The sequence below is a fragment of the Saccopteryx leptura genome, chromosome 5, assembly GCF_036850995.1.
Source record: "Saccopteryx leptura isolate mSacLep1 chromosome 5, mSacLep1_pri_phased_curated, whole genome shotgun sequence".
In the NCBI taxonomy this organism is placed as follows: Eukaryota; Metazoa; Chordata; class Mammalia; order Chiroptera; family Emballonuridae; genus Saccopteryx; species Saccopteryx leptura.
In genome coordinates this window covers 202,820,535-202,840,630 of record NC_089507.1, presented here as the reverse complement: position 1 = coordinate 202,840,630, position 20,096 = coordinate 202,820,535, and the positions used below count along the sequence as shown (strand labels likewise).

Here is a 20,096-nt window from a genome sequence, read left to right as displayed (position 1 = left end):
TGATGGACAGGACAGACCCTCACTACAAAGTATCCTAACTCTATCACACCCCCTCCGCTTCCCTTCTGGGGCCAAGGCTCACCTGTTGATCTGGGTGACATACTGCTTCATCTCCTTCAGGGCTACATCCAGTTTGGTAAAGAGCTGCAGGTAGGCATCCTGGATCTCGCGGTCCTCCTGCTTGAGGAGAAAGCTCAGGCCCCGGTCCTCCAGGCCCAGGGCCCCATTGGCTGGCCCAAAGCTGCTGTCATGGGGACCCAGGCATTGAGGGTCCCCATCTATAGCAGGCAGGCACTTCCAGGAGGGGGCAGCCATGGTGGTGATGCAGTGCTGGGTATAGGACATGGGGTTCAGGTGGCCTACATGGAGAGAGGGAGAGCACACTTGGAAACAGGGCCCGGACACCCACACCCTCTTGGACAGAGGTATATAAACCCATTGCTAGGATCTCAACGAATGAGAAAATTTCCCCTTTTAAATATCATTTTAATCTAGTAGATTACTTCAAAAATAAAATTTCAATTTCATGATAATATGCCTTTAACTACTGTGATCTTTTTCCTGCCTGGAATGCAGACACGATGACTGTTGCTCCAGCAGCCATTCTATACCACGAGGCATCCTTCAGGATGAAAGCTACATAGAGGGACGACGGTACAGAAAGACAGAAGCCTCGATCCCTGATGACTGTGAAGCCAGTAGCCCAGCCCTGGACCGCTGGCCTCCGGACATGTGTCTGTCTCAGTATCTGTAGGATGAGATCCAAACCCAAATTCTCACATCCACGTACAGTTAGTTACCTTGCTCTGGGTCAAGGCCAATGAGGGAGGGTTTGCGACCAAAGCGAATGCTGAAGGACCTGCCAATGGAGGGCGTGGTCTTGGGGTAGGACACTTCCATGAGGTTGATGTGGCAGTTGGTGGGGCAGAAGTCCAGGCCACACAGCGCATGTGGTTCCAGGGGTGCTTGTTTGAAGGGTGGGCTGACCCTGCTCTTCAGCTGGGCTGCAAACTGACAAAGGTGGGAGACACACAGGTCATGATTCAGGACTCTGGGAATTTTGGCCTGCACCCTCTTTATCCTGGCCTAGGCCAGACATTCCCAATTGGACAAAATGAACAGCTCCAATGGGACAGTGGATTCCCCTACACTGCCCTTCACTGGACCTGGACTTCAGGGAGAGTCTGCAGCAATCCGAGGCCTCTGAGTACCTCTCCATACTCACTTCTAACAGAGAGCGGCACACACGAGCTGCCCTTGAGGAGTCATCTCTCCCCAGCCCAGAGTCCACGAGGCTCAGGGAGAGTCTGCAGCAATCCGAGGCCTCTGAGTACCTCTCCATACTCACTTCTAACAGAGAGCGGCACACACGAGCTGCCCTTGAGGAGTCATCTCTCCCCAGCCCAGAGTCCACGAGGCTCAGGGAAGGCTGCCTCCCCGTCCCTGCAGGGACCGGTACAGGACTAGGCAAGGGACCCAAGCCAAGCCAATCAGAGCTCTCATCGAGCTCCTTTTCTACAGGCACTGCTAAGGCCGGAGCTTCTGGGGACCATTTCCTCACCCCGTGAGAAAGGCCTGCCTGAGAGCGAAGCCAACATGGTGAAACAAAGTCAGGAGAAGGCGGGAAGGCCACGTCCTCGTGACAGTGATATCTGTTTGTGCACCTGGATACAATCAGGCCTGAAGTCCACCCCTGGACTTTTCAGTAATACAAACCAACAGATTCTCCTGTTTGACTAAGCTAAGTTGGGGTGGATTTTGATATTTATAGGAAAAACAGCCCAGGCTGAAACCCTGTAGGGTAAAGGTACCTCCTGGTAGCAGGCAATCCTCTGGCCGATGCTCTCCAGCTTGGTGTCACAGATGTTACGAAACTCAAAATGGGACATGGTCTTGATGTTGTTACTCAGAGCCATGAGCCGCCCACAGTTCTGCACGAAGACACTGTCATCAGCAGCAAAGGCCTCGAGGATCTGCGGGAACAGTAACAACAACTGAGCACATACATACTCTGAGCCAAGGGTGGGGCTTAAGCAATTCATCCGCAGTGACCCTGTATGCCTCATAGCACCCCCATGAGGTCGGGTCTGTTACTGGCCCATTTTGCAGATGCATAAACTGAGGCGAAAGAGATGAAAAAAGTCACTCTCCTGAGTCCCATGGCTACCAAGTGGCAGGACAGAGGCTAGAATTCAGGGCTCCAGGCTAACTCTGAGGAAATGGGAATTAGGCTGCTCCGCCCCTACCCCCACCCCCACCCACACCAGGGCAGGGCAGCACCCAGCAAGACCTTGGCAGTGAGGCCAAAGCAGCCGCGGGGCTCCACGATCTTCTCCAGCACGTGGCACTTGACGCCAGCTGTGCTCACGTACTCGTACACCACGCCGTGCTCCAGGTGCACGTTGTCCACGGTCAGGCTGACCACGGGGCTGTCCTCGCGCAGGCTCGGCTGGGGACCCAGGGACAGCAGGGGGAAGGCTGAAAGCCAAAAGGACAGGCGACCCTGAGGAGGGGGCTCCACCCCACAGCCCGCCAGCCCCCTGGCCCGGCCCGCAGCACCGCGGACGGCTCCGGCAGACAGAGGGGGAGACTGAAGCCTGTGCCGCAGCTCAGTTGGATTTTGCCAGCTCACTATTGTTCCCCCCTTGTCCTACACTGTCCCTCTAGGAAGCACCCCTTGTGCCCTCTTCCCAGCCTCTGTGGCTCAGAAGAGGGGACCCCCCCCACACACACACACACACATCAATCCCCAGAGGCACCGGCCAGGCCGAGCAGCATACTTGATTTCCCCTAATCACAGGGACCCACGTTGGGTCAATGAGAGGCAAATCTGGGATTTGGGTTGGATCTACAAAAAGGAGGAGACACTCTCTTGTCAACTGGATTCCAAGTTGCCAGAGCCACCACACGGAGAAGACAGCATATAAGAGGAAAACCAAACAGAGGGAGTAGAGCTGAAACCGGAGTGAAAGAGACTCCTCATGAGACTGTATTAAACCACTGGATCAAGCCGGACCTGACGCTTGCATGACTCTACTCAGACATATTAAGTTTCCTAAGTCAACGTTTTTATGTAGTCCAGTGTCAGTCCCCATTAACACAGGCCCAGAGAGGCTAAGTGACCTCATAGGCCACACAGCTAGAGAGTGACATACCTAGGAAACAGGATACTGCATAATATATATTAACTGATACATGTGGTGAAGAAAAATATAATAGAATAAGGACACACTGGGATTGAAGGGCTTATTTAATTAGGGCACTCAGGGTGACCTCTCTGAGGAGGTGACATGTGAGAAGAGATGTGAGGAAGATAAAACATACTCTGAAGGAGAGAGCATTCCAGGCAGAGGAAACTGCAAGTGCAAAGGTCCTGGGGCAAGAGTACATTTGGCACTGGAGTGGATGAAGCAGAGAAGGCAAATGGTACAGTGATTCCAGGTGAGGTCGGAGAGCCAGGCTGAGCTGGGAGACCATGAGGAGCTGGTCTTTACCCTGAGGAGGGAAGGAGCCATTGGAAGATGCTGCTCTATTGTTTGAGAATAATCTACAGGGGGAGCCTGACCAGGCGGTGGCGCAGTGGATAGAGCGTCGGACTGGGATGTGGAGGACCCAGGTTCAAGACCCCGAGGTCGCCAGCTTGAGCACAGGCTCATCTGGTTTGAGCAAAGCTCACCAGCTTAGACCCAAGGTCGCTGGCTCAAGCAAGGGGTTACTCGGTCTGCTGCAGCCCCACGGTCAAGGCACATATGAGAAAGCAATCAATGAACAACTAAGGTGTCGCAACGAAAAACTGATGATTGATGCTTCTCATCTCTCTCCGTTCCTGTCTGTCTGTCCCTCTCTCTGACTCTCTCTCTGTCTCTGTAAAAATAATAATAATCATCCACAGGGGGAGAGGTAAGGCGAGACAGGGAAGACAGTGAGCAGGCTGCTGCAACAGTCCTGGTAAGAAATGATGGTGGCTGGGCGGAGGCAGCAGTGGAGGTGGTGGGAAGTGGTCCGACTCTGGATGCATGAGGAAGGAAGAGGCAGCAAGGTGTGCTGCTGGAATCAAGGTGGAGGGACACAGAAGAAAGAGAGCAGTTGAGGAGAACTCCAAGGTCATGGCCCTGAGAATCTGCAAGGATGGCAATAGGGCCCCTGCATGGAAGAGCAGGGGTTTTTTTGTTTGTTTGTTTGTTTTAATTTATTTATTTATTTTTTACAGAGACAGGGAGTGAGTCAGAGAGAGGGATAGACAGGGACAGACAGACAGGAACAGAGAGAGATGAGAAGCATCAATCATTAGTTTTTCATCGCGCGTTGCAACACCTTAGTTGTTCATTGATTGCTTTCTCACATGTGCCTTGAGCGCGGGCCTTCAGCAGGCTGAGCAACCCCTTGCTGGAGCCAGCGACCTTGGGTCCAAGCTGGTGAGCCTTGCTCAAACCAGATGAGCCCGCACTCAAGCTGGTGACCTCAGGGTCTCGAACCTGGGTCCTTCCGCATCCCAGCCCGACGCTCTATCCACTGCGCCACCACCAGGTCAGGCCGGAAGAGCAGGTTTTAGGACAAGGTCAGTTCAATTACGGCCACGCCAAGTCTGCGATGCCTGTTAGACACTGGGTGAGGGAGGGCATAGCAGGCAGAAAGACAGGGCTGGAACTCAGGACTGAGGCTGCACTAGAAAGATAAATGTGGGCGCTCATGGTAGGCAGAACGATGGCCCCAGAAAGGTGACCACATCCCATCCCTGGACTCTGGAAGTATGCTGTTACATGGCAAGGAGAAATGACAATTGCACGTGGAATTCAGGTTCTAATCAGATGACTTTACAATGAGATCAGGTGAACACAATGCAGTCACAAGCGTCCTGGAATGGAGAAGATGGAGGCAGAAGAGGCAGAAACAGAGAGACGGCAAGGTGAGAAGGACCAGGCCAACATTGCTGACTCTGCAGATGGAAGACGGGGCCATGAGCCAAAGAATGAAGGCAGCTTCTAGAAGCTGAGACAGGCAAGTAAACGAGTTCTCCCCTCGAGCCACAGAAAGAAATGCAGTTGCCAACACCTGGATTCTCACAGTGGAACTCATCAGACTCCTGGCCTCCAGAACTCCAGGAGAAGAGACGTGTGCTGTTGAAGCCACCGGGTGTGTGGTGCTTTGTTACAGCAGCGGTCAGAGACCAGCACAGAACTGATGGTGTCGGGATGACCCGGATGGGGTCAGGGAGGAGCATAGACACAGAAGAGGACCCAGTCCCCACTGAAGTCTCTTCCCTGAGTGTTACCTGAGTCCAGCTTGTCTTCCTGGGCCCCCTCGCTGCCAGGGTCCTCGCCTGGGGCCTCCTGGCTGGCTCGGGCCTCCTGGGCATCCTCGTGGGTGTGGTAAACCCACTGGTACAGGCCCTGTTGAGGGGAGCAGAGTAAGAGGGGCAGCCACATGCAGGGAGCCCGGGGAGGAAGGGACGGCAAAGGTGCTAACTGTGCCCCGACTCCAAAGCTCAGGCGGTGACACCACCTTTAGCCTGGTAGTGACACCACCTTTGGAGAGGCCTCCGAGACTACACTCTGCAACCTTCCTGAGGGACCTCTAGTCACACCCAGCCCTCACCCTCTCTAGTCTACACTCCAGACTGAGGCCAGGGGAGTGGGGACCCTTTGAAAATGTAAGTCAGATCCATGGGTGCAGGAAACTTGTCTCTCCTGAGGTCCCACGGTCTAGAACTGTGTCAGGCACATCACAGGTGCTCAGTAAACACTGGATGAACCAATAAGTGAGTATCACTTTCCCCAGGACCTGGGACCCCAACCCAAGTATAACATCGATCTTTACCATCAGCGTGACTATTTACCAACGTGCCTACGTAGTAAGGAAAGAGGGTCTTATCACCCCCACTTCACAGCTATGAAAACCGAGGCCAGGAAGTATCACAGCCGAGCTCCTCCAATTTAGGGAGGCAGAGGGGGCACAGGGCCCAAGCCCAGCTCGGTCCCACCAGGTAGGCAGCCCCACCTGACCCAAAACACCGTGATGCCCTCAGGCTTTTTTCCAGAAAAGGGAGGGTGGCCCTCAGCCCCCCACCCACTGAGCCGGCTTCCCCAATCCCCTTGGCTGCTAGGCGGCTTACCAGGGCCTCTTCCCGGCGGTTCCGGAACGCCTGGAAGTGCTCCAGGACTTCTGAGGCACTGTCGTTCATCACGTTGCTGCCACTGACCTTCAAGATACACTGGCCAGCACAGAGCCCTGCGGCCGCGGCCTCCGAGCCTAAGGGAGACGGGAGTGCCGGAGGCTGAGTGCCAGGCAAAGAGGGTCTGGGCAGCACAGGCAAGGCCGCTGCCATCCACCCGGCCCCCAGACACTCGGCCAGACAGGCCACCTCCATCCCCCCTCACCCTGGAGCCATTCTCCCATCCGCTCCAGTAGGCAGGGCTGGGACTGGTATTCCCATTTCGCAGAAAAAGACACTGAGGCTCAGAGAAGTAGCAGCTGGCCCAAGGCCACACAGCAAGGAAGGCTGGACTAGAACCCAAGTACATTTCACTCTAAAGCTTTGTCTCCTTCAAAGTCCTGCAACAACTTCGGATACCGGGACCAGGATTAGCCCCCATTTTATAGACAGAAAAGGACAGGCTCAGAGAGGCAAGGTAATTCTCTCAAGGTCACATAGCTAGGAGAAGCCAGGATCCAAACCCAGGTCTACAGGTCTCCAAATGCATGTTTTTTCTCAGCTATACCATGATTCCCAAACTGTAAGTCTTAGACCTCAGGGTTCTGTGTGGTTAATATGAAGGGTCTTGAAATGCAAATGAATGCCAAGCTTTGTCTGCACATGAGAGAATGTCAGGCCTGTACAGTATGATGGTGACGAGCAGAGGCCTGGACCCCAGGGGCCTGGGTTCAAACCCTGGCTCTGCCATTAACCAACAGTGTGACCTTTGGTAAGTTCCTTAACCTCTCTGTGCCGTAGTTTCTTCATCTGTAAAATGAGGACCCTAACATCTACCCACAGGGTTCGGGAGAGATCGGCGAGTTAAAGCGCTTAGCCCATGCCCAGCTCTTAGAGCTCAAGGGGTATCCGCTGTTTCACTATGTTCGCCAGGTTCACCTACAAATGCCTGTTCTTCTCTGTAGATGCTCTAAGGCAGTGCTTCTCACCTCAGCACTGCCATTCGGGGCTGGATAAGTCTAGTTCCCTGTTGTGGGGCTGTCCTGGGCACTACATGCAGGATGTTCAGCCGTGTCCCTGGTCCCTACCTATGAGATGCCAGTGGTACCCCCAACCCTCTGTTGTGACAATCAAAGATGTCTCCAGACACTGCCAGGTGTCCTCTGGAGGGTGAGAGTGCCCCTAGTTGAGAACCCCTGCTTTAAGGATCTATAAAATAAACAGATTTTAAAATATTAACAAATTCTCAGTAGTTTTCTACCTGGATATGCATTTTCTTAATACATATTAAAAGCACAAATACAACCATAAAAGTGGAGAATTCATGTTTAAACTTTAAATGTGGGCTCCTTAGATGCAAAAAGGGTTGGGAGCCCAGTATCTCAGATTTGGTTTTATCTCTAAGGACCCTTAACCAGCATGCCAGAAGGCAACACAGAAAGCAGAGGCTGCCTCAAACTACTGGCCCATGGTCTGACTCTTACCAAAAATTAACATCTGGCTTCTCTTAAAAAATCAAATCTGGCAAGAGTGAGCCCACATACCTGCCTGGCAATAATGAGTTTGAGCTGAGGAAGACAGTCCCTTTTAGAGTGAGTGTGTATTTTTCACCTTGCCATAGTCCTCATCACTCCCTATTGTCTCCCTCTCAGTTACCCATTTGTATCTGCCTGGCCCCTCTAGTCATTTGCATTTGTAAGCCTTGGCTTTAAGAAAAGAAACTCAGTGCTAATGGCGCACTATGAAGCACAGGCATCGTGGTAATGGTGTGGGCGGCTCTGAACTCCAATCTCACATACGGGCCCTTCTCCCAAAGCTCCCCGCTGTCTTGTCAGGCTTGGACTCACCTCTCCCCACAGCATAGACGTATGGGGGCGCCCCTCCTCGGATCTGGAAACACAAAGCCTCTGGATGGTCGGGGACTTTGATGATCCTGCACCAGGCAGAAGTGGCAATAAGGGAAAGCAACATCACTCCCAATAGCCCAGTGGGCCACCTGCGGAGCCCCGGCCTTCCAGACCCTTGGGAAATCCAGCCAAAAATAATAGCAGCCTCAGGCTTCCCGCCTCCTCAATATACAGAAAAACCTCACTTAGCCTAACCCCCTGGTCGGCAAACCACAGCTCGCGAGCCACATGTGGCTCTTCCACAAAAGACCACGTGCGGGCGCTACCTCGATAAGGAATGTACCTACCTATATAGTTTAAGTTTAAAATATCTGGCTCTCAAAAGAAATTTCAATCGCTGTACTGTTGATATTTGGCTCTGTTGACTAATGAGTTTGCCGACCACTAGCCTAACCGAAGCCCACACCAAAAGCATCTCTGGTTAATCAGAACCACCGGACTGCCCACAAAGGTCCATGCCTACTAACACCTGGATCAAAATGTCCCTGACTTTTTGTATGAGTGTTTGTCTCCTGCTCTACCCTCCAACCAGACTGAGATCTATGAAGGGTAGAAATGTATCCATCTACACATGGCTGGGTCCCCAGAGCCTGAAACACCGCTAACCACACGTGGGCTCTCGATAAACACTTGCTGAATGACTGAAGGTAGCAGCCTCGTGTCACGTGCCTGCAGAACGAGCCCCACCCTCGGGGAACCAGGACCCGTAGCACTCAGGTAATTCCTCCACCCAAGGGGAAGGTCCATGGGACGCCTGGCCCATGGGGACACTCACTCTTTGGCCTTGGTGGCCACCAGGAGGCGCAGCGGGCGGCGGGAGCAGAAAGACTGGTTGAGGAGGGACTCCACCTCTGGGAAGGGCCGCAGGAACACCAGGTCCTCGTTGATGGAGTAGATCTTCCTCCCCACCTGCAGGCCGGCCATCTTGGTGGGTGGGTGAGACATGCACAGCAGGTTATTAGTCTCCTATCCTCCTAAGGAGCCTAAAACGCATTCAAGCAGCACAGCACCGGCCAGGGATGCAGTGTGACCAGAGTGACCCCCGGGACAACCACGTCCCCCTGTGCGGTAAGCAGTCCCTCCCCACCACAGGCTGGTGAGACCCGGCTCTGGCCAATGAGCTGTGACAGGAAGCCTACTGGGGACGCTAACAGGAAAGACGTTTTCCCCTAAGGAGAAACTGCGTGCCTGCCCCTGCTTCCCGCCCTACCGTGTGAAGACATGATGCGCCGGACTGGGGCAGCCACCAGGCAGCCACCTTGTGACCATGAGGGCTTGGCCAGAAAAGTCAGAGATGTTGACCCTCAACCAAGACTTGCAACCACCTCCTTCTAACCACTTAGATCAGCGGTTCTCAACCTGTGGGTCGCGACCCCTCGAACGACCAAAACACAGGGGTCGCCTAAAGCCATCAGTCGCAACCCACAGGTTGAGAACCGCTGACTTAGATCATTAGTAAAGCGAAGCCCTGTGGCTCCAGCCACTGTGGAGCAGGCATGTGACCACTTGCAGCCAAACGCATTCCTAATCACTCACTATCCGGAGGCAAAGGGTGCCTGGACACCTTGGCACACGTCTCTCCCCAGCCCACCTCCCCACCCCGAGGAGCAGCTCAGAGGGCCCGGGGCTGAATCCTAGGCCTGCCACAGACTCACTCTCCTTCCTTCTCCAGGCCTTGTATCCATGACAGAGCAATAAGCTGGTCTTTTTCAGGCCACCCAAGATTAGTGTGTCCCCCACTCCACCCCAGCATCACAGCTGATTAAGAACATTTTCCTTGCACCTCCCCAAGAGGCCAGCAGAGGGGGCCAGTGGTACACACAGTGGAAGGACAGCCCTGAGCCGAGGAGGGCCTCTGTCCCAGCTCCTGGAGAGAAGCCGACAAGAAGGCCCTGAACTCAGTTTGCCCACATGGGCAATGAGCAAGGAGGGAGCCCCTCCGAGAGGCCTCACCTCGGCCAGCGAGCCCCTCTGGACCGACTTCACCACCACAGCCTTGTTCTTCTCCTCGATGTCGAAGCCGTAATCCTCCTCCTGGGGCAGGATCTGTGGGCCCAAGGCAGGAGAGACCCATGAAGCAGAGAGGGGCGAGGGGCCTGGAGCCAGCCCTGCTTTGTCCTCCATGGGACTGTAATCCTGCCGGCCCCTTGGGCCCCAGATCTACGTGGGGTAGGGGTGCAGGGTGGGGTGGGCAGGCAGAATAAAACAGTGCCCAGTACACAGCAGGTGCTCAAAACCTATCTGGGAAGACACACCACCTGAGTCGTCCCTCAGCCTGGTGCTGATCACATATCTGTTTACTTTTCATGGCCTGCCTCCCCTTTCTCCTCCCAACCTGAGGACAGTCCTTAGTTAGCCACCACTGTCTCACCATCTGCCGGCATGCTGTAGGTGCTCAACAAAAATGTACTGGCTTCATGAATAAACTAGATCCAAAGGTCCAGCCACCAAGGACTTGGGGATGAGAAGGAAACAGTTCCTCCCCACTGTTGGATAGCAGGCAGGTTGGGAGGTATAAATGTTCAGTGGTGGGGACACAGGGAAATGCGTTTATATGTTCAACAAATAGCTGCTGAGCGGCTGCCTAGTATATGAGTCAGGTGCTTTACTGGGCACCAAGACCAGTACTGAACAAGACAGACAGTGCCCGCCCTCATGCAACTATCTAGCGGGGGGGGGAGAGAGACAGCGAACAAATATAGCATGTGACACAGGAAGTATAGGAGGTTTGAATTAAAATAAAGCACTTAAGGCAGGGGTCGGGAACCTATGGCTCATGAGCCAGATGTGGCTCTTTTGATGGTTGCATCTGGCTCACAGACAAATCTTTAATTTAAAAAAATGTTAGAAATATAAAACATTCTCATGTATTACAATCCATTCATTTCCTACTGCTCATGTTCATGGTTTTGGGTGGCTGGAGCCAATCACAGCTGTCCTCCGGGACAACACCAAATTTTTATTGGATAATGCCTAACGTACACGGGTCGTTGTATGGCTCTCATGAAATTACATTTTAAAATATGTGACGTGCATGGCTGTCTCAGCCAAAAATGTTCCCGACCCCTGACTTAAAGGTACAGAAGAGGGACAGGGAGACAAGACCTGAATGAAGAGAGGAACAGAACTTTATAAAGCATGGAGAAAGTGGTCCAACCAGCAGGCACAGCATGTGCAAAGGCCCCGAGTCCGGCCCCAAGGTACTGGAGGACAAGGAAGCAGATCAGAGTGTCTGGGGTGGAGTGAGAAAAGGGAGAGGACAGGAGATGGAGCTGGGGAGGCAGGAAGAGTCTTGTAGACCAGTGGTCCCCAACCTTTTTTGGGCCACGGACTGGTTTAATGTCAGAAATATTTTCACGGACCAGCCTTTAGGGTGGGACGGATAAATGTATCACGTGACCGAGACAAGCATCAAGAGTGAGTCTTAGACGGATGTAACAGAGGGAATCTGGTCATTTTTTTAAAAATAAAACATCGTTCAGACTTAAAATATAAATAAAACGGAAATAATGTAAGTTATTTATTCTTTCTCTGCGGACCGGTACCAAATGGCCCACGGACCGGTCTGCGGCCCGGGGGTTGGGGACCACTGTTGTAGATCATTGGTTTTCAACCACTTATAGACCACAAGAGACTGGGTTTTATCCTAAGTGTGACAGAGAGCATGGGAGAAACGGGAGTCACGGAACAGCAGCCCCGAGAAGTGCCGCGGGAGAGACGCTAACCTCTCTGAGCTCTCTCTTAACTGCCCACAGGGCGCCAGGCATTGAGGTGGAGGCCGCTGCTCACCAGGAGGCAGAGAAACAGGACTAGGTGGGCTTAGCTGGCAGACTCTCTGAACAGGCTGGGAAATGATCTGCCTTAACCGCAAGGATATTTACAGCAACTGGATGGACAGGGCGCCCGCCCAGAAGACCTAAGGCTTTGGTCTGCAGGATAAGCCATCTCAGGAGGCCCTCCTCTCTGCACAAGGCTAGCCTGGGATGCGGGCTGGGCAAGGGGAGATGGGAAGAAACAGAACAGCAGCCCAGCAAGCCCAGTCTCTTCTGCGAAGACAGTCGCCTTGGCCAAATGAAGCGACTTGGCCTCTTGGCAGCGTTGCCAGCGCCTCCTAGGATCACCCAGACTCCCTGGTGCTCTAAGCTGAGCCCACATCCGAGGGCCACCCAGCTCCCAGGCCGACAGGTGGGACTGGGAAGGAAGATGCAGCAGCTCTGCTCTGCTCCTACCAGCAGGCGCTTGGCCAGAATGTTCTCCACCAGCTTGAAGTCGTTGCGCAGCTGTTTGTTCTTGCTGCTGGTCCCCTCCATCTCCTCGTCTGCGTGGAAGCGGAAGTACTGCGACTCGTCCTTGAACTCGCTCTTCTCCAGCACTGCAAACCCACAGACGCACAAGCACGGGGTCAGGCTCACGTGGGAAGGCTTCAGCAGCGTCTGCCAGCTGGCAGCCCCGGGCCGGAACCAGCCCCTGGACAAGTTTGGCTTGGCCAGCACCATGTTACATTAAATGGAATCATGTGCCAACATCAACATATTAGGAGAGTTCACATAAAAGTCTGCCTTTCTGACTTCTCTTGAAAACTCTGGACTTGCCCCACCTGCTATAGAGACATACTGCAAACAGGGGAACAGTATAGAAATCACATAAGAGGACGACGTGTTTATGTGAACTTAGTGCATGATGGATGATGAATGATCATGTGGAGTACTCCAGATGGTGCAGGGAACCCATTTAGGGAAAAAATAAATAAAACTGCATCCCTACCTCACACCATATGCAACAATAAGCTCCTGATGGATTAAAGACTGAAATATGAACAGGAAACTGAAAGTTCACCAAACAAAATACAGTTGAATATCTTTGTCTTAGGGTGGAAAAGGATTTCAAGTACAAGACCCCCCCCAAAAAATAAAATTACTATAACTTCCATTTAATAAGAAGGGAATACACAGCAGATTCAAAAAGATATGTCTAAAACCAACAAGGCATATAAATACTTAGAATATACAAGAAACTCCCAACTAATCAACCAGAAAAAGCTGCGAACTCACAGATAAATGGGGAAAGGATATAAACAGCAAATCTGTGAAAAGGAGTTCAAACTTCACTAATAATCACACGGGGACCACAAGGAGGAACTTCAGACCAGAGACTGCCAAACTCAGGCCCTGTGAGCCAAATCTGGCCCCTACCTCTGCTTATAAATAAAGTTTTCTTAGAACACAGCCACACTCATTTATTTACATCTTGCGTGGGATTGTTTTTGTGCCACCCACCATAACAGAGGTGAATCACTGCCAAGAGACTATATGGCTCGTAAAACCTAACATATTTAATAACTGGGCCTTTACAGAAAATGTTTTCTAATCTCTATTCTAACACAAGACAGGAAAATGAATAAAAATAACCAGTAACAACCAGTATGCGACCCAGTCCCTGTGGATTATATCATAATTTAACTAAGCACCTGCTAGCACCAGGCTCACCATGGATACAGGCTTAGGTTCATTTACACCTCAGACAAGGAAGGGTTTGCTGTACCCATTTGACAGATGAGGAGACTAAGGCTAGAGAAACAAAATAAACTGACTCAGGTCACAGAGCTCCTCCTTTTCCCATGCTGCCTGGCCTGGCCCGTTAGATGGAGGCAAAGACAAATTACATTAAGGGGGGAAATCAGGGCTCAGGTTGGTCAAGGCTGCTGCAGGAAGTCGGTGGGCCCTCAGACAGGGAACACCAGCTGCCCTCGCTTCACAATGTCCCCGCCACCCCTGAAGACAGAGGCTGCCTGCTGATTTGGTAACTAAACAGAAGTGGCAGGTGGCACTCCCTTTGTCTTCCTTCCTCCAGTTTGTTTGTGAGCGTCTTTCTCAGGCCACCCGTCTTACCTCTGGAGAGAACAGACACACAAATTACTGCTCTCCCCGGAGCTCGGGAGCCAGGCCGCAGGGGGCCGGCTGGCTCTGCCGCCCCTGTCCACATGGGAAGCAGCAGCACCGGGTTGTGTCTCTGCTGCAATGTTTGGGGAAACAGCTGGAGCCGAGTCTGGGAGCTCGGCAAGGTGAGGCCCCACCACTCCCATCTTTTAGCGGAAGCCGCTGGCCAGGCTTTGTGAGATGAGCACTGATCCGGGTTCAAATCCCCGCTCAGCCCCTTCCCGACTTCATGCCCTTTTAGCCTCTCTGAGCCTCAGTGTCTTCTTCTATGGGGATCACAACGGCACCAGCTTCCCCGTGTGGCTGTGAGGATTAAATGGCGAGCCTCAGTTTCCCTTTGTGTGCCTAAAGTGAGAGGGCTGGACCACCAGCCTCTTGGGTCCCCCCCCTGAGGACACCTCAAGGCCCTGCGAGTTCAGGTCAGAGGCCTTGAGACGCCAGCAGGCCAACCCCCCCCCCGCACTCTAACCTGCATTTTGCGGCAGCCACAAACCTAGGATTTGCCCTTTCCTATTTTAGCCTGTTTTTGAGTTCGTGGCAGGGAACAGGGGGGTGGGGGCCACGCCCTGCAATTTCTCTCCCTGAGGGGCCTTGAGAGAAGCTGGCATTGCCTGGGAGTCACCCTCCCACCACCCTGAATGTCCTCAGCCAGCAGCCTTCCCGGAATAGCAGCTGAGGTGAACCCCTAATTACTCTCACCCACAAATGAGAGGTTCTGCCCAGCTGATTGGCAGGAGGGACAGAGCTGTCAGAGGGCCCCACGGGGAACACAGCAGCTTCTGGGAATGAGGGACGTTGGTGAGACGGGGCCAATGAACGGGAGTGACCGAGGCTGCCCCGGCTGGGCCCACCCTGCCCGTCTCAGCCGGAGAAACGGGCAGCTGGGGAGTGAGTCCTCACCCCAAAGCCCTGGGCCTGCTGAGCTCAGAGGGGAAGGGACAGCAAGGCCTCCAGAAGAAAGATGGGGAAACTGAGGCCCAGACAGGGGTATGGGATTCTCGGGAGTCAGCTATAAAGCAGAGGATGGACCCAAGTGACCTCCTGTGACTGGCACACCTCTCAGTCTGCTGAAGGGACAACAAGCCCAGCAGCCACACCGAGGGTGGAAAACCATGGCCCACGGCCTATTTTTCTATGTAAAGCTTGACAGGCTCGCAGCTACGTGCATTTGTGTATGAACTGCCTGTAGCTTCTTTCATGCTACAATGGCAGAGCTGAGCTGTGACACAGACTGTGTGGCCTGAAAAGCCTAAACCATTTACCGTCTGGCCCCTTGCATAGAGAGTTTGCTGACCTCTAAATTAGAGCACAAAGCAGAGGCCAGAAGAAGGAATGGCCAAAAGGCGGTCCCGTGCCTCACCCCTTCCCCTCTGTGCCACTACCTGGGTCCACGCCACATCGGCCTTCCCTGGACTGTCGCAGCCACCCCTCACGGGCCGCCCTACTTCAGCCCTCAGCCTCACAGACTTTCTCCAGGGGCAGCCAGAGGGGTCCTGTGCCAACCTAAGTCGGGCATGTCCCTCCTCTGCTCTGATCCGTCCCACGATTTGCACCTCACTGAAGCAAAAGCCAATGTCCTCCTCACATGCTCATAATATTCCAGAAGATGTCCTTCTCAGTCGTCGTTATTGATCCTTTCTCTCTCTCTCTCTCTCTCTCTCTCACACACACACACACACACACACACACACACACACACACACGCACGCGCATGTGCACGCACAGGCACACGTAAGACTGTGAGCTCCCGAGGCAGGGACTTTTGTCTGTCCTGTTCACTGCGCTGTCCCCAGAACCTAGCATGGTGCCTATGTGCAGAAGGCACCCACCCCACAAGTGAATGGAGACAGAGGGAATCATGGAGTCAGCCTAACAGTCAACCTGCTCCGCAAGCCTGAGCCAGGAACGGAGAGCGAAGAAGGAGCTACCTCAGCCGGGGTGTTCGGGGACGCCCTCTGGGCTGGCAGGAACTGAGCGGGAATGCTGAATGAACAAGTGCGGGTGAAGCAGGCAGGGAATGGCACCCCAGGTGAGGGCCACGCAAGTGCCCAGGCCCTGAAGACTATTGTAGAAGCAGGAGAAAGCCTCTTAGTGGAGTTAACGTCTGCCTGTCCTACTGAAAGGGTAGGACACTTGGGGCTCCCCCGGGACCAGCTAGGGAAGGCCACAGAGCTCAGTGGTTGAGTGTGTGCCTGTCATCCACACTGCCGAGTTCAAATCCTGGCTCTTACTTGCCATGTGACCTTGAGCAAGTTTCTTAACTGTCTGGGCTTCTATTTTCTCATTTACAAACGGGGATAATATTAATGCCAACATCAAATGACCCTTACGTGGGTTAAAGTAACACACGGCAAAGAGGCCAGCCACACAGCACACTGACTTCTGTTTTAACGTAAAGTAGTATCAACGGAACCATTTTCTCCCTCCTCCCCAGCTTCCCACCCAGAATCATCTCAGGACAGTCCCCCTCTCTGCCCCTCTCACATGTCACCCCCCACCTCCGCTCCAGGAAGAGCGACTCCTCTGAGGGGTGAGGCTGGGAACAGTGGCACAAACGTCCCAGGAAGAGCCCTGCCTTCCTCTCACGCTCGTAACCAGCCTGTCCTCTGTCCACACAGATCCCTCTCCGCTCCTCCCCGTGGAAACCTGGGCCTCAATGCCCACCCTGGATGGCCATGTCCCACCCAGAAAGAAGAACACAGGAAGCCCATGGATTTGACCTCGAATTCAGCCAAGCTTGACCAGTCATCTGGTCCCCACTAGATGCTGGAAGTGATCTCTTAGTCAGTGAACAATGGGGGAGCCTGGCCTGTGGTGGTGTGGTGGATAGAGAATCAACCTGAAAGACTGAGGTCGCCTGTTCAAAACCCTCCCTGGGCTTGCCCGGTGAAGGCATATACAACAAACGATCGATGAACTAAAGTGAAGCAGCTATGAGTTGATACTTCTCATTCCTCTCTCTGTAAAATCAATAAATAACATCTTTTAAAAAAAAATGGGAAGAGAAGGGGAAATTCAAGAGCTGCCGCAAACCCCAGTGGTCCAAAGGCCTATAGACCCAGCATCTAGCCTGGGCTGACCCATGGGCATGTTGGGCAGCCTCCAGCCTAACATATGCTTTCTCTGTGCCTCAGTTTCCCCTCCCCATGAAATGCACCAGGGAAGAGGGTCAATGCAGGCTCTGCTATTCCAGGACTGATGGAGGCTGGGCGGAGGGGAAGGGATGGATTACCGTGGTGCATGAAGCCATTGTTACACAGGCCCACGCCAAGCGCCACTGCCTCCTCCCGCGTCTGGCAATCACCCTGGAACGGAACAAGGAGAGGGCGTTAGGCGGACTGGCACCCGGGGGACTGCGTGAGGCCGGAGAAGAGCCCACCACCCCTAGCATGGAGCCTCCAGAAGGTACCCCTGAAACATGTTTTGTGATTGTTATTAATGTTATTTAAACAGGAATATGATTTTATTGCATTTGCAATAGAAACCCTAAATGCTGTGTAAAAAACACCACAAAAGAGAAATGGAGATTTTAAGTAGCAGAAACTGTTGGCTGCCTAGAAACAACCCTTTCTGGATTCTACAGTACTGAAATCCTCACTGTTGGGGACAGCGATGCATCTCTCTAGAAAACCACAGTCCCAGCCTCCCTTGCAGCTAAAAATGGTCAATGAGACATGAGAAGAAATCACTGGTAGGGAACTCTGGCAAAACCCCCTCTGTCCCTGGTCCTTCTTTTCTCTTCTCCTGCCTGGAACAAAGATGTGATGGCTGGAGCTGCTGCAGTCATTCTAGAGCACAATGTGACCTCGAGGACAGAAACACATTTCAGGATGGTACAACAGAACAAGTGTGGTCTCCAAAGATATCACGAGGACAACCTAGCACAGGGGTCCCCAAACTATGGCCCGCAGGCCGCATGCGACCCCCTGAGGCCATTTATCTGGCCCCTGCTGCACTTCCGGAAGGGACACCTCTTTCATTGGTGGTCAGTGAGAGTACTGTATATGGCAGCATTGCAAAGCGCAGTGTCGCTCATGTACAGAACTACTACTGGTAACACGGGACGCATGCATCACGGCTCCGGAAGCACGTCATATCACTTGTTATGGCTAGCAGTGACAAATATGGAACCAGACATTGACCATCTCATTAGCCAAAAGCAGGCCCATAGTTCCCATTGAAATACTAGTCAGTTTGTTGATTTAAATTTACTTGTTCTTTATTTTAAATATTGTATTTATTCCCGTTTTGTTTTTTTTACTTTAAAATAAGATATGTGCAGTGTGCATAGGGGTTTGTTCATAGTTTTATTTTTATAGTCCGGCCCTCCAACGGTCTGAGGGACAGTGAACTGACCCCCTGTGTAAAAAAGTCTGGGGACCCCTGCCCTAGCAGCTATGAACTACCAACCCCTAGTTTTCTTTCATACCACAGAAAAATAAACCCCTAATTTCTTTCAGACTCTGAAGTTGAATCTCTGATTGAAATCAAGTTCAATTCTTAATTGCCCTGTCCAGGTAGCCAGGTAGCTCAGTTAGTTAGAGCATCAGCCTGACACATCAAGGTAGCAGGTGCGATCCCCAGTCGGGGCACGAACAAGAACCAACTAACGAGTGCATACATAAGTGGAATAACAAATGAATGTCTCCTCTCTTTCTCTCTCTTCCTTCTTCTCCCTCTTTAAAATCAATAAGTAGGAGGGGGGGAGGATGTTAATATCTTAAAGAAATAATTCCTAACTGACCTAGCTTTAGCCAGCGAGACATCTGGGAAACCTATAGGGCATTCTGGGAAACCCCTCCTCCCTGGACAGAGTCACAGGAGGAAGTAACGTGTGGGGCTGTGGAGTTATCTCGTGACCGAGGTGGCAGACCTGCTGAGGATGACAAAGTGGAAGACGGAAGGTTCCTGATACGGCCTGACTGTTATGTGGCACAATTATCTGCTGAAGCCACTGCTTAATTGGGTTTTCTGTCTCGTCCCTGCAACTGACCACACTCTTAACTGGTACAGTTAAATCAGGCTTCCCCGAAAAAAACTGACATCCAACCCAAAACTGAAGAATAACCAGGCGTGGCCAGTGCGCGGGGCCCAACTTTGGGGGCCAACTCTCCCACGTGGAATGGCATCTTGATGAGACAGCCCCTCAAGGTTTGCTACCACCCCCCAGACCAAGTTGAGGGCACGTGACCCATGCGAGGCCATTGCGATGCTGCGTGCCCCAGGAACACGACCCGGAGTGCAGGGACCCAAGGACCAGGAACAGCAGGTGATGATTCTCCCAGAGGGCAGCGTCCTGAACACAGCGCCCCTCAGCCCCGGCTCCCGCGAAGCTGGGAGTTCCCTGATGCCAGTCTTCCTAAGGCCTGGCTCCTGGGTGCTCCACAGCCTTCCAATACACCATCCTACTACCTTCTTCATTCCTTAGGTCAGCCAGACTCTGTTTCTTACAACCCAAAGAGTATCAGTATTCAGGCAAAGTGTATGAGTTGTGTGTGTGTGTGTGTGTGTGTGTGTGTGTGTGTACGCACACGCGCGCGCAAGTGCCTGTGGGGGACCCAGCAGGGTGGGGGGAGACTGGACAGGCAGAGGACATAACAAGGACAAAAGTCTAGCAGTGGGACAAAGCTTGGAGCCCAGAAGACGGCATGGCTGACAAAGATGGTGAGCGAGCAGCGCAGCTCCATAAGGCTGTGTTCCCTGCTGAATCCCAAGGGGCTGGCATATAGTACGTGCTCAATAAATGTGTTGATTAACTGAAGGTGTCAGCAGGGGCCAAATCATGCAGGCACTTGCAGCTGAGTCATTGAACTTCAACTATGTTCAGACAGCCTCTCATTTAAACAACTCCCAAAGTGAGAGAAGTTCCAAGAAGCATTGGCCAGACCCAGCCAGCAAGAGGCCTCAACTGCCCTAGCCTGCTTGAGCTTCGGAGGGGCCAGGGAGGGAATTTCCCAGCTACAGGAGAACGGAAGGCCAATGACTGCAGGACTCAGTCTGCCAGGACTGGGACACAGACACAGAGCAGAGGGCCTGGGGGAACCGCTGGCCTCGGTACTTCACTGCCCTGGCTGACCCGGCTAACTAGAATAAGATAGCTCT

At 52.8% G+C, this 20,096-nt stretch overlaps 1 protein-coding gene across 1 annotated transcript in view; it reads right to left on the bottom strand.

Annotated features, from left to right (window-relative positions):
• The window catches only part of PREX1 (phosphatidylinositol-3,4,5-trisphosphate dependent Rac exchange factor 1), a 176,199-nt gene that overhangs the window by 24,429 nt on the left and 131,674 nt on the right, over positions 1-20,096 (bottom strand). The window contains exons 15-25 of the mRNA XM_066387557.1: positions 17,227-17,299; positions 12,288-12,430; positions 10,012-10,104; positions 8,834-8,982; positions 7,999-8,084; positions 6,113-6,249; positions 5,273-5,390; positions 2,291-2,478; positions 1,812-1,973; positions 801-1,011; positions 83-359 (exon numbers count right to left, since the gene is read on the bottom strand). Of these exons, the coding sequence (XP_066243654.1) occupies positions 83-359; positions 801-1,011; positions 1,812-1,973; positions 2,291-2,478; positions 5,273-5,390; positions 6,113-6,249; positions 7,999-8,084; positions 8,834-8,982; positions 10,012-10,104; positions 12,288-12,430; positions 17,227-17,299 (1,637 nt within the window). The remainder of the gene's footprint in view (positions 1-82; positions 360-800; positions 1,012-1,811; positions 1,974-2,290; positions 2,479-5,272; positions 5,391-6,112; positions 6,250-7,998; positions 8,085-8,833; positions 8,983-10,011; positions 10,105-12,287; positions 12,431-17,226; positions 17,300-20,096) is intronic.